This window comes from Morchella sextelata, assembly GCF_020137385.1.
Source record: "Morchella sextelata strain SCLS chromosome Unknown scls_18, whole genome shotgun sequence".
Classification (NCBI taxonomy): domain Eukaryota; kingdom Fungi; phylum Ascomycota; class Pezizomycetes; order Pezizales; family Morchellaceae; genus Morchella; species Morchella sextelata.
Window position 1 is genome coordinate 1,461,867 of NW_025408633.1, and position 15,160 is coordinate 1,477,026.

General features: G+C 43.5%; 1 protein-coding gene across 1 annotated transcript; it reads left to right on the forward strand.

The window, feature by feature from the left end:
* Positions 1-5,905: 5,905 nt before the first annotated feature.
* H6S33_004881 (uncharacterized protein) lies at positions 5,906-6,285 on the forward strand (the record flags this gene model as incomplete). Its single annotated transcript, XM_044836249.1, has 3 exons — positions 5,906-5,971; positions 6,026-6,186; positions 6,255-6,285. The coding sequence occupies 3 exons, from the start codon at positions 5,906-5,908 to the stop codon at positions 6,283-6,285; spliced, it is 258 nt and encodes an 85-aa protein (XP_044690854.1).
* Between the last annotated feature and the right edge of the window lie 8,875 nt (positions 6,286-15,160).

The following is a 15,160-nucleotide window of genomic DNA, read 5'->3' on the forward strand; positions in this document are numbered from 1 at the left end:
GGAAATCGTGGGCGACAAAGGCGGGCTACTGATGCGAAATTGACTCGGATACAATATTTATCGCGAGGTCAACAATTTGGTTAGCAAAGTGGCCCACACAATTATCCCTTGCAAAAAACATGAAGCTCAATCATAATTGCATGATCAGAACGCTGCATCCTGATCGTTATAACATCCAATGGAACGCTAGCAGCCAAGTCGTAACGCGTCTGGCTTTCCTCGAGAGGTCGGGAAGGCTGGAGGTATAAGCCTAGTAGTGCATACAACCAACAGCGTCAGGCTGCAGAGCCTCAGGGTTGCTTTTCCCTTGATCATGCAGGGGACAGGTGTCGAGTTAAGCTTTCAAGAACGCCTCACTGCGCTGCGCCTGGATAACACATATCCGGCGGCTGTGACCCTTCCAGCGGAGTCCACTATGTGACGAAACCTCTCTAGATATCATAAAGCTTGGAAGGGTCAGCGGGATTGGGAGAGTCCTCTGGCCTTGGGTGTGGTTGTCTGCTCGAGCCTGGAGGTTTCTGTAGTTTCTTTCCGGATTTCTGACACTATCCGTATACCTGTTAGCTAGGCAGCTCAGCTAGTTGAGAAAGGGATCGGATAACCAGTCAGTAGAACTACAGGTCGGAGAATAACAAGTCAGATAGTAAGAGGTGATTCATTCCAGCACCCCGGCACGGCCCGCCAAAGCCCGGGAAACTACAGATTCACGATGTTTTCTGCAGCCTGCTTCTAGGTGTGGCATTTCGCGGGTCGGGGCGAGGCTCAAAAAGGCAAATAGTAAGGAAGAGACTGTGGACTGTGGCAATAGCTAGGAGCACGGTTAATTCTTTGGCCACAACGGTCAAAGTTGGTCCTAATTTAGAAATATGTAGCTATGAAGGGAAACTCCGTGAAAGATTCTGTCGCTGCATTTTTCTTTTTGCATATGCTGCTTTACCTTTCTTGGGGCCCAGGTGTAGCCGTAGAAAAAGAAAAAAGAAAAGCTAGCTTACAGGTGAACTAATGTATGGCTGATATCACCCGATTGGCTTCAATAAAACTACACTTCAGGCTCGAGGTGAAGTGCAGATTCGAAAACCCCCACTATCTTCTTCCATGGATCCAGGGCACTGGGAACCGACATCCCTGCTACGGAGGTTTTATATCAAGGTAGATCCGTCCGTACATGTGCGAGATCGAGATCGAGCAGCTAATTCATCACAATAGATGATGGAACCTGTGGGCTGCTCATCAGGCTCGGGTGAAAGTGCAGATTCAAAATTCCTCGGTTTTTCACTCTGGTATTCAGGGCAAGGATGTCGAGAAATGCATAAAGGGCATTGAATAGAAGCTCTGAGGCCTCGAATGCCAATGCTTACATAGTAAGGACAGAGGCAGGGAGTAGCAAGTTTGGATTACAGCCGTTGAAGGTAAGTGAAAAGAATACATACATACCTTTCATGAAACGTGGCGGGGGCGGCGGCTTGAGTTAATAAACAGCGGATGAAGATGAATGTGGACAGATGTGATGTGAGTTGAGGTAAATGCCGACATGAGAATTCAGGCTCGACGTGAAGTGGTCACGTTGATAGACGTGTTCATTTGGTCTCAACCAATATCTTGGCATTCCAATCTTCCATTGCAAACTTAGCTGTCGCTTGCCCTCGTAAATTACAACAACAGTGCTTTAATATTACATGTAACTCTAGATCTAATCTCAGAGTGTTCGTATTTGTGAGTAAACAATTAGGGTAGAGCTATCGCATCTTATAGAATCTTAGGCTGGTCCTCGCGATCGATCATGATCAAGCTCTAGCTCTTACTTAATTCAAACATGTACATACTCCAAAACTACAACTACGCGTATAATCCCTTAGTCTGACGGTGCTGCTGCCCACCCTATAATAGAGGAATTAGATTTTTCTGGGAGATCCATTATTTGATAAGAGAAATAAGTACCAAGATCTGTTAGTAATGCCACACAAAATTTGCACTTTGTGTGTGGGAAATCACCCGAGCCTTATGTTACCTCCCTCGCGAATCTAGGGTTCTTGTTTGATACAATAAGTGGACTATAGCCTCATATCCAAGATCTCAATGCTAAAAAGTGATCACATTTTGACACCCCAGAGCATACTTCACTTTTCAAAATACCACCCTTCTGTGCGCGATAATACATAGTACTCAGTACAAACTCCTATATGAACATACATATATATATCCTCGGTAGTTGACATGCACTGGATATTATGTGATTATATACATATGTACGATACCGTGCATCCGGTCTTATGGTGTGAGAAGAGTTGAATGCACGGTTTTTCTTCTCTGGCCTACTAGAAAATAAAAGCCGATATAGCATATGTAGGTTATAATACAGAGGCAGTTCGTCTATTCAGTCTGATCAGATCTGAGGCCAGTAAAATGTATACTAGGGTGGATTCCATGGCCTCCCACAGAGACAGGGAGCGAAAGTATCTAAATCAGGTATCTCTGTCATTCTATTGGCTGGTTAGTTGCCTCCCATCTCTAGAGTATAGTCCGGTGGGCTACAGCTGTCGATAGACAAAGAGTTGGTGCATTAAGGGAGACGACATGCATGTTTTCATGCATGTTTTTCTTAAGTCATCAAACCACGAGTTCTGTCATGATATATGATAGCCCCTCTGACCAACGTTATAACCTTTATACTTTCCATCAATGGTTCTTCTTGAGCTCTTCTGAAACTAACACTTCACGCGAGCAAGGAGGGGCCCAGCATGTCGCGCAGCAGCAGGTGGCCCCGACTGCGTGCGAGGAACCGATCTCTATTCCGAACCATTGTATAGAGCTGTATGTTCAATTCGAAACACTAAATAGAGCTGTGAGTTTTCTGGATCTTTACATACTTTTCTTTTGATATCGGCGGTTCCTCGAACTGATGTTTAATTTTATATGCGGCCGGAGGCCGCTCCTCACTAGTACTATATATAGTGGAACTTTTGAGTAACTTGAACTTCGACGAAGTATTATCTCTCTCGCGGGTATACTAGTATCCACCGGCCCCATTATTCCGTTCATGGTCCTAAGATGTGTTAATCTTCTACCCCCGGCCACAACCACACCTTAAAGGCCGACGCTGGAGGGAATAACTTTCAGCACAGAAGGTAGCTATGTATCCAATCTACCCAGCCATACATAGCCATTGGGTGTTGCTTCGTAGACCTGTAAAATGTCGTTGTGATTACAGTCAGCTTGAGTTTGATGGGATTCCGATGGTTACCAACACAAGTACGTAGATGTATGGATCGTGAGGCATCATTCAAACTTTCATTTCTTGTTACCACGAGAGAAAAGCTGGTATGTATTTCTTATAACTACCGGTATTCGTATTGAAAATAGGGCCGTAAATAGTTGTGCGTTCATAATCCGTAGAGGGTAGTAAGGCCGGCTCCAAAAGTAAAAAATAAGAGGAAAAAACGAACAATACTATATATCGGTACATGTAGTAAACTGGAACAGAATGACTGTAAGGGTAAATGCTGTCGACTTGTATTGAAGATAGATACAGGGTTCGTATTGGAAGATGATGAGAAAGAGAAAGAGAAAGAGCGAGAGAGAGAGAAGAGATCTAGCAAGCTGACAAGTAAAGAGAAAGACAGGACAGGAGCCCTCTTTGGCTCCTCGACGACCCCGAACTCAAACTCCTGACCGGTAGAAACCCCCTTTAATTTCCTCCTGTTCGACATGCATCCAGGACGACATGTACACCACAACAATAAGTGCTCGGTATATTTTCCGCGTTCCTAGAAGGCGTTGAATACGGAAACTATAAGCAGTATCAAAACAAAAAGATCTCAGCCGTGAATCTGGTTCGGGTCAGTGGCATATATGGGCATGAGCTTTCTCTCGGGCGGTCTGGCCGCTCGGCTGAGCTCAAATGGGCTGAGCTTGTCAGTGGAAGGGCTTGTCAGGTCTGCAGAGTAATCTATGGACCTAAACTACTGTGGATCACCAGTCATCCAGATACCTCTCAAGAGATGGAGTGAATTTCTGAAGTGGCGGTATCGGAAGGAGGGAGGATCAGGATGCAAAGAACAGAGGAAATTAGAGAGTTGAGAATGGGGTGAGGTGACCTAAGGGAGGACGAATGAGTTTAAATTGTCTATTTCCTCTCCTTTATCTCTGGCCATTTGGGAATTGGGGGGTAAGGCGAGGGGAGGGGAGGTTGGGGGCCAGGGTTAGGCGAGGAGAGGCTGGAGAGAAGGGTGATCAGTTGTCATAGACTTCGGGCCTAGGCTACATAGAATAAATCATGAATAAGCATGATCAAATAAGAAATCTTTGGAGTCAAAGGATTGAACCGGATAAGGACTAATAATAGGGAATTGGAAATGGTAGTGACATCAGTTCCATCTTGAACGGTAGATTGGTACCATGGTGACTATGTACATGAAACACTCAAGTGAATATATAGCCTCTAGATCTGGCCTGGCTTGGTATAGAGTTCGAGCATGGAAAACGCTCGAGCTTAAACTCGAAATGCCTCAGCTCGTACGTATCCATCACGAGTGTTGCCACCGGCTCTACAACCACTGTTAAGGATGAATTAAAGGAGGCTGTGGATGAGGATACTGTTAGAACATATGCGGGCTCGGTGGATGCTCTGTTTCCATAACATGGAGTTACAAACCACGTTAACGGTGGAAAGCAAGGCTAGTGCTGCTGCGTAGTTTCTGGCTGCTCCTTTTCCGTAATTACGTAAGTTGGGACAGATATGGTGGCCCAACGCACGGCCAACCCTCCGGTACGTACTACGTACTTTACTTTTATCTTATACTATGAGTGGTGGAAAGTACGGCCAGCGGCGCTGCGGCACTGTTTCTGCTCCTTTCCAATAAGTGAAGACGGAAATGATAGTGGAAATCACGGCTAATACCTCTGCACTATTCGTAACCTTCATTCATAAGTAAAGACGGAAATATCGATGTTGTTGGAAAGCACAGTCAACACTAACGCGCGTCGTCACGGCAATTTTTTCGCTTTTCTTCTATGACCATAAGTGAAACCGAAGATGGAAATAATAGAGGAATGCAAGAACAGTAGAAAATCTAAAGAGAGAAGGGACAGAAAGACTGTAAGGGATACGGTTTAATTAAAGCCTTCGAGAATTCCCTAAGACCTACATAGAACGTGAGGCTTCCATCAATCATACGAGCCCACGTTGTTCATGTAAGGCCGGCCATCACACAATCAATGATAATATCTGCATTCGGACTGCATGAGTTGTGCCTAACTGTGCTCGAATACCATATGCTGATACTGAACACCGAGACTACTACGTGGTTACAGTAGTTTGTAAGTACCTAATGCGATGCTTCTCGAGTGAACGTATTCTCTGGATCCTATAACCTGCGTTCGAGTCCTTTTGCCGGCTTTTAGCGCGCAATTTAGTCGCAATAATTCTACTAGCGACTGTAAAAGGTTACAACAATCCTAAATCATATCTATTGTTTACTCTAGAGTAGTACTGATCTATGACTGAACCGTGTACACGTTTTGGGCAGATGTACCTATAATTGTTGCAAACTATGGCCTGGTACACCCCGGGTTGTATCGAATAGCGGTCCTTTCAAATTGCATAAAGTGCAAATTACTCGCGTGATCACGCGCATCGCATATGCGGGCATCGCTAATATTAGTGGCTGGCTGCCGAGTGATGTCGTGTGATTCGCTATCTCCGCCACGTGCACACGGGGCTGTAAGTGTGGATTACTCATATCCCATTGATATCGGTCGAAGGAAGTAGAGCCTCACAGCACCTACAAATTTATCCCTTAGTCTGGAAAAAAGGTACTGGTCCTTTTTCGCAGGTTCTCCTAACAAATCCCTTTATCCATCATTGAATCTGTACCAATCACCCTCCAGTCCTTGACTTCGGTTTACTATGACTTTTAGCACCATTCAAGAAGAAGCAAGAGTCCAGGATACCGTAGGAGTATTCCTTCTCGGTGTAAGAATCACAAATAATCACTCGCTAGCTAAGTATGTGCTTACTAAACATTAGGCTCCGCTGTATGCAGGGTCGGTTCTGCATAAGGATGGCCACTGTATGAAACTATTAACTGCACTTAAAACAAAATTACCCCTTAGGGGTGACAACGGCACAAAGACAACCATATATGTTGCCTTCGAAATCATCACTGGTTGGAATATGGAAGGTTGTATGTATGTGTACATGATACGTATCGAAGAGAGTAATGATAATGAAAATCTCCTAATATATAAAAGGTCAGGACGAAAAGAAATTTCGCAAATGGCGGGTGATGATTGGCCCTGCACCCAGGCTCCCTACATAGAACGATAAGGGTGTACTGGAATATAATATGCCGGAACAGCCCTTCAATAAAATGATTGTTCTGTTTACTCCGCCCGGGAAAGTACTTCCAAAGGCAAAAAGGTTCCAGGCCAGAGTAGCAGGGAAAAAAGAAACGTAAGACTTTATTTCATTCACCAATCTGGTTTGAATTGGTAGTATAAGTTGAGATTGGGCATCATGAAATGATTCCGGTTGGTAACAAACGGGAAAACTTCTAGTAATATATAAGTAATCAAGAAACGAAATTCAAGTCCGCATAACATACATAAGATAAAAGATTCAATTATAATGAAAGATTGAAAAAAGAATTAACGGCCAATAAAGGCTACATCTCATCAGGCACGGCTAACCAACCAATAGGAAAAGAAAAGTGCATGTTCCAGTCCTGCGCATGCACGTCACGTGTGCCCATGCGCGTGCAAACCCTTCTGCTAACTCCGAACTACATGTATCTTACACGCTTTCCGGGGAAGGGAGGCTGATTGCGGCATCTATCATGCGCTTTGTAAACGATGAAGGGATGAAGTTCGATATCTGAAAGGACGGAAGGCTCATCTCCCTACGAATGTCTCTTGAAAAGGCGATAGAAGCAGCGCACCGGGATGTTCGATAATGTTGTGATTAGTATTGCGATCGATCGTCTTGTCTTGTGGCTTTATATTGCGGTGCAGTCGGCTAGGATTCTTCCAGAGTCTGGATGGTACCGACGGCTTCTAACATGGCTACAGAGAACCGAGTAAATATTTACTAAATGAATTCTCGCGACCTGCGAACCCGTACAGTTTGCCGTACAGTGAAGGGGATTATGAGAAATGGCATAGAGTAGACGAAGGAACTAGCAACATTAGTATAATATGAAAAATGAACTCTCAATGATAGAAAATAAACATTAATATAAGCTGGTAGGTCTAATACATACATCGAGTGCACGTGTGGCGGGGTTATTGCGGGGATGAATGTTCATTCAGTTTAGTTTGACCAGATCTCTGGAGAGGATAGGGAGAAGATGAGATAACAACAGCGTCTTCCGAGCTGGTTTGGGTGTCGGCTGTGGTGCTGTGGTTCGAAGTGTGTGGTAATACCGGCCGGATTCTGGTGGTGTCTGGTGGGACTACATTCTCTTCGTCCTCTGCCTACTCATAGATAATTCGAGAGTCAGTATTATAAAGAAAGTAAATGTGATCGCGGAAGCCTGCAGTTATCGACGTCCCTCAGACTACAGGACTGCATTTGGAGAGTAAGCGTAAACCTATACATACCGTCCCGCCTCTGTGGCGATTCCGGAACTCAATAACTCCCAGAACACTAACAATAACGCCAAAAAGACTAATAATGATTCCGATCAAAGTGAACACTTCACTCTTGTTCAGAATTGGTGTACTCATTATGCAGTCTTGACTCGCCTACCGCTGTATGGTCTCTGTATAGAATGATTGTGAGTGATTGATGTCCCCTTGTTTCAATAGAGGTGTGTGTAGAATGGTGAATAGTGTTACTCAAAGGTGTTTCCTTACTTTAACTATATAGGTGATATTGATGAGGTGCGGGAACGTTGCGTGCAGCAGATCGATACTAGACGTGTCTAACATGGCCATGGCATTAGATATAATGCCAGCCGATATTTCATAGCCCTATTACAGTACACGTGCATCCCTATTCCTAAATCTCCAGAAGATTAAGTAGATAAACATGGCCAGTCGGAAATTTTGGCAGAACTGCATTAGCAAGGCTTCAGGCTCAGCTTCAAAGTCTTTCATATAACGTATAACGGTTTGAGTACTCGTGCGGCGTATCTAGGCCATGGTGGACACTGGCTTGACGTTCTTTGAATGGTGCATTAGCACGAACGAGTTATTTCTCAAGGTAGGTAGTTTGGAGTTCAGAGGCTCAGACCGTGTGAGATCGGTACCACGGTCCTATGAGGGTACGATGCATGAGCATGCACCTTGTAGTTACACGAAGAGGACACGTACTGCAAAGTAGTTATGAGAATTGGAGCAATCCTCTGGCCAAAAATGAGGCTCCGATCTGTTACCTATCCCCATATGCTCAAAGCTCGTCCCGATAGTACGCGATTCAGCTGCAAAAAGGTTCTCAACAGTATATGCCTTGAGCTATCGGAGGAGGACAGGGAGCAACCAGGTTCGAGTCTTGATAAATGTAGTTACTCGTGATGTTGTGGTGTAAGTGTAAATACATACAATGCAGTTGCATGCATGATTTGCCAAGAATGTCTCTGACAGAAAAATTACTAAGTACCGAAATTTAAGTCGTAAGCCTAGAGTCGGTACATGCATGTAGGTACTTCATGTGGTTTACATATCCTAAGACCACTCTGGATTCAACACTCAATTGTTTACATAATTTATGGACAGCACATACCAACTTGATTATACCTTACATGATATGAGCCTTCGTCCAAGCTAGGCCCTATCATAGAGCTAAAAGCAGTTTAATTTGTCTGTCGGCAATTGCTATGGGAAACAAGAAATACAATACTACATGTAAGTACATGACTAATTAGATGTTCGCGCCTAAATGCGTCACGACACGTCGAGCAAAAATGCGGGTTCTCTCTTTCAACATGTACTGTTCGGTCGATCTTTCATTAAAAGAATCGAATATAAACTCAAATTGTGCGCGTGATGGGTGATGGATTCATGAAAAATGATTCAAGTCTAGCATTGCACTACACGTTTACAAGTCTGGGCTAGGAAGCTCAATGTTCACAGATGCATTGAATAAATTTAGTACATGTGCATGTAGTACAAGAGGCTGGGATACTTGTATACACCCATGACGTACGAGGAAGCGTCGCTAAGGCGGATTTCTTAGCTCGTCCAAGGCAATTTGAAGGATAATCTCTGAGGTCCGTCATCCCCATAATCTCAACGGCCATTCACTTGACATTATATTACACTTTGATCATTATAGTAACGATCGAACTTTCACTAAACTTGTATTGTTACTAGATTCTAGGCTGTAGTTTTTCATAAAAGAACACCCAAACATGATTCCTCGCCCCGTTATTAAGCAAGGCTAGCACTGATCCTACATCATCTATTATCAAGATGTGGGCTTAATCACTATTTCCCACCCGAGGGCTTGATTCGTAGCCTAGTTTCGGGAAGATAGGCTTCAAACAATAAAATGGCAAATTAGTGTCATGATTTGCGTATATATATAGCACTGCCTTTCCAAATCTACTAAGTATTAGTACCGCTGTATGTGTAACTAATAATCAGCGGTATTTCGCCATATCTGCGCGCTTCATCTTTTGGATATCGCCACCAAGTTATTTGTGTCGTAAAGAACCAGTGGTTTTCAGGGTTTTCCACTTGTTGTACCCGTACGGATTCTATAAGTGTATCGGTTCTACCTTAAAGACGTCAGATACGTCTGCGGAATGAGGAGTCTATCTCTTGGGCGGTTCGTCTAAGTCACCAATTAGTGAATAAACGGAATGTAACAAATATACTCTTTCGAATGATGTGAATGGTGATTCTCTCACTACATTGCTTGTCACACAACAGAGAGCTCCACCAGCCTACAGAGAACGAGCGGTAACGACGCCCAAAAGAGCACATTTATCATATTTTGTTTAGTCACTAGGTCTGGATTGGATCATCCATATCAGCACAAGGTACACCTTAGCTCGAGGAATATTTCGCTAGCCAACAAATTTAAAAATAGTCTGATATCCTCCCTTTTACCCAGAAAGCTATCCCATGATGTCAACGATTCCCCATCCCCATCCCCACTCTAATGTAGGTTAATCACTTGGAATAACCTGGGCCGTAAAATTCAAATAAACACTTCAGTGAAGAAGCAATCGGGTAGCCATGGAGGGGGAATGAGTATGAGTGGTACAGATCACTTCAATCGGGCTTGAAAGTAGCCCTTAATACAAACTATCACGGTCGACAAGCGCACTACGGATATCCCCCACACCCCGGGGAAATATCTCAACCGAAAAGATGGGTCTGTTTGAAAGCCACCCAGATCCTGACCCCGGCTGATCGAACCATAGAGCATCTGGGCCAATCATTGTGGTTGTCAGCTGGAGCTAGGATTATCAAGAAGCCCTTTCTAACTAGCCTCAGTCAACATTTTTACGCTTTTCACTTCAAATCCCCCCATTTACATGATGAGATTGCCTGCCTGTACTCGCAGACGCCCAAGTGGGCGATGATGAATATGAGGAGCTAGGACTGTAAAAATACACCTAAGATTAGTAACGCCTATCGCAAGAATGGTTTAGTTTTGAAAAGAAAATATAGGACTCAGTGTAGATATATGTGTTGTTCCCCGTTAACAAGCCGTGATATTGAATTAGAGAGCTCGCCTGGCCGGACATGACTCATGGAGAGAGAGATGTGGGAGAACTTTAATACAACACAGTTCCGGAAAGAACCGAATCAGCAGCCCGGGAAATGCATTCTGTGTCTCCGATGCAATGAACCAACACTGGCTTCCCATGCTGCGCTGCTGTCATTTTCCTTTCTCTGATTTATTGCTTAGTAAACTAAATGTTATATTTTAATCATTAAACATCCCGCTGTATAGGGCATGTGATCGCTTTCCCCGAGGAGTCTTGCATATCCGTAACAAGATCTTGTACATACCTGCAACCGATCGAGGTACCTGTTCAGGTCCCCTCTTGATTGGATGAAGGCAGCGGAGCCTCAATCAGCTCCCACAATACAGATATTGTACTACCTATTTCGAAGAGTCAATAAGAGTTGCCACATTATATCACATATCTTACAGATATCGGATCTGTGAAAAAATGTCTGTAGTACCCTATAGATTCTCAGAGTTTGTTCTTACTTTCTTGTGCCTGATGACCGTTCAACGGCCTACTAGAGTACTGCAATTCGTATCGATGGATATTTGTGAGAGACCCGAGGCTATAATAGGTCACTGCTGGACAGCTAATATGTCCTACGATAGGTCTTAGGGATTGTCTTGATCGGTCCGCAGAAGGAGAAACGAGCTCGTCCAGCTCAGCCAAATCCAACATTTGCGCCCTATCAGCCAATCAGAAGGTATTGCATTTGTTCACTTTCATCAGCCTTCACTCCACATAGAATCGCCTTCCAGAGCGCTTAGTTGATAAGGATCGTTATCCGTGATCATGTAGCTATCTCTTGAATCGTTCCCAGAATATGTTTCAGAACATATATATCGTGACGAATTCGAACGTTGCATATACGAACAGCTCGAATACTATGAGGTTCTAACCGCCAACCCCGAATCCCCCAATTAGAATGAAAGATGCTGCATTGCTTCGGATATTGATCTTTACCTTCTAGGGGCTCGTGACATTTGTGGCTCCCAAGTGTGTATTTTGGATATCTATAGATATCACATGGATCTTAGGACTTGATCATGCATCCAGCTCGAGCAGAGAGTGTAGAGTCAAAATATTTTGATGTAATCATGCCAGGTTCATGCATGTGCATGATACCCAGTAATAGAATTCGGTGTCTCGTTCGACACATGTTCAAAAAGAAACCTTTTAAGGTTTCGGACTCCGGAACGTCACAGCTGCGGCATGAATCTGTAAACTTGAACGACGATGAGGAGAGGTAGATAGAGAGCAAGATGTGTATGGCACCTGAATAGTGTAGTGGTCTATGTCGAGAGATGAATATGAAAATGAATAGACGTGACGTGATTGAAGTCAGAAAGAGTGATATGATGTTGGCTGGCCACTAGATGAGCTACACATGAAGCTTCTTGGCGCCGCTACATATAAATAAAACCTGCAATCATAACCCGTTTTTAAGATCTTGGCGAAACGGAACAAACAGTACTACAAACGCGTGCGATTGATGTTCTCTTCGTCTGGTGGCATGAAATATCAAATAGTATCATTCATTACTCTCCAGAGTCTAACAGCCCTAGCTCGTTGAAGAATTCGAATAGGATAGCACGAACTTTCTAAGGGACGTCGAATGCTACAATACCGACGGACAGAGACCAGCCTTCTCTAGATCTAGCTATGTCATCAAGAAGTACTCGAGCTCCACATGACCGGTTTAGGGTGTAAGACGCATAGTAGTGCCATGCTTGATAGGCTCAGCCCGTGTACCAAAGGTGTCGGGAATGATGCACATTTGGTGATATCCGAACCATGAGAGAATTACATGTAATCTTCACACAAGTCTATCTTGAGGTCAATTTAAGTGTGCAGATTCCTTTCATAATGAAAAAATAAATGAAAAAGGTCTGTCATCGATACCTTTTGGGTTTCTTACTACTGGTTTTGGCTACCTAATAGTGGCTTCTTGCCTGAAGAATGGTTATTTCATATTTAAATAACGTCAAATGAATTCTTAGGCATTTCAGAGACGTCCTGCACTTGAAACTTGAATTTAGGGGGCGTGTTGCGTTGTGCCAAAATATAGATAATTGGGCGTTGTCAGGCCAAAATGTGCATCACTTTCCAACCCATCCTAGGTACATTGTACGTAGTTTCCACTACACATCTAACTGGAATACCGTACTTTCCAAAAATTCCGTAAGTTACTTTTAGAGTCATTGTACTACATCTCTGTCCCCGAGGTCTGTACAGAGCGGTACTCGAGATCCGAAAGAAAAGAATTCGGTACCCAGGATTCCCGCATGATCACCCATTGCAGTACTAACTAGCTAGCCGACTTTCTCTAACAGGTTAATATAAATTGTACGGCTATGCCAACACGTTCGGTGGTGTACAAGATGTCTACCACAATCTACGTACTATGTACACCCGCGGGAAAAAAGTGACGAAACAATGAGTGACCACCAACGCGGTTAAGCAACAATCATGACTTTTGAAGGGAGGCCATACAAGGTGGTGAATACACTTCAGAGGCCGTAGTGTGTACTCTCTTTTTCATTTTGTAGTTAAAGTACTTCTTGTCATTGGGGCTCAAGTTAAGTGCAGGCATTGTTTCGTCACTTTTTTCCCGCAGGTGTGCGTGTACTTATACAATACATACTGTATAATGGCCATGATCACACCAAGGCAGCTTGACGTAAGTCTCGAATTATGGCGTCTCCGAGTCAAGCATGCCTGAGGTAAGGTTGGGATTGAGCACACTACTACATGTACATGTACTTAGTGCATAGCTTTTTGTACAGGGGCTATACCGTATACCACAAAAAGGAGACTACCTAGAGCTATATATAGCTATTAAGCTATGGCTTAGGTTAAGATTTGAAAATTTGGGTAATAATAATGTACATACTAGTAGACACTTATATACTAAGTGCATGTATACAATGATACCGTGAGTTCAAATAAGGCACAATCGGTTTTCTTGGGATTCTGAGAATTTGCGCTCCGGTTAAGTCCATATGCCTACTAGACCTTCCAAGATGATATTGATTTAAGTTTTGGGGACCTGTCTCAGTTATGCCCGATAAGACGCAGATGAGTAGGTAAAGAGCCTTGGCACGGGTTTTTTCGTGGGGGCCAAGAGTGGCTGGTGCTAGCTAACAATTATTGGATCAGAATAAATCTCTGCCTAGTTTCCCGCCTAGTAGATACATCTGCCCTGGGTTTTGGCCCCCACACAAAATTTTCATGATCAGCTTTTACGGGACCGTGGGTTAGAGTTGTACGTACCTACATGAATATTACTCTTTTGTTCGACGTGGTTGTCAGTCGTTTGAAACCAGGCCGTCAGTTGCAGATTTCTACATGATGAGCATCATACTCTAGCTAGATTAGGATTATGAAAAAGCATGTTTTAGGTATGGGTGTTAGTGTTTCGGGGCTGGCGGTACTGGTAACACGATCCTCCAGCTCACTGGACAATGGCGTTCTCAACCTATCAACAAAAGGTGCTGCATGACTGGCCACTAGGCTGTGCTTCTTGGCAGATCGGACAAGAAGGACAACAAGATCGCGAGCGTGCCATTTCGCGAGCGTGCCATTGAACACCAATATTGACGTGTTGGTATTTCAGGGTCCTTATGACGTGCTGTATTGTCTTTTTTTCATGCAGAGTCTTTTTGTGCGTGAGCCCATGAGCAAATTTGAGGAAATTTGGTCATGGAGTACGCGGAGTAGAATTGAAATTCTTGTTTCCTGTTATTGTTTCCTTTTTTCGTTTCTTTGTTCAGTTTTCTGGTAATATCATGTATACGTAGTCTTATAATGAACTACATGTACATGTGCACTGCATACGTACATGTATGCATGCAGCTAGATAAAGTATCACCCTAGATAAAGTACATGTATTACCCTATATATCGAAAGAATTCAGACTCCATGCGTTCATCATGTACAAATGTATTCGTTTCAACTAACGATGACATGATTCAATGTTTTCTTTTGCGCTTGATGTTTGCAATTAGGGGTGGTTGGGGCCATAGGGACTTTGTCGAGATACATTATATACCGCAAGTTGTCACTGAGGTAACTACATGTGTAGTACACTATGTGGCCTCATGTCCGTTTAATAACTTCTATTTGACAAACAGTCCTTGCTCCAGTATACGTCCCTACGTGCTATCCTGGTGTACAGTCATTATCGAATATATCCCCCTTAACACGTAGAGGCAAAAAAATACATCTTCAGGCCCATTAGCTGAATAAACCAATGGCAGTGAGCTCTTTTCTTTTTGTAGGCCTACGCAATTGCGCCTTCAGACAAATTCGTAACTCTCCAAGTGTCCTGCGTTATGTAACTGTAACTGCATTATACTCCTGCCCCCGAAACAAAGTATCAATCCATTCCTTATAATATTAGTATTATAGTGTACTATGTGTGTGAGCTTTTGCTTTTATCGCGAGACACATGCGCTAATCCACATCTAGCTAGCTAC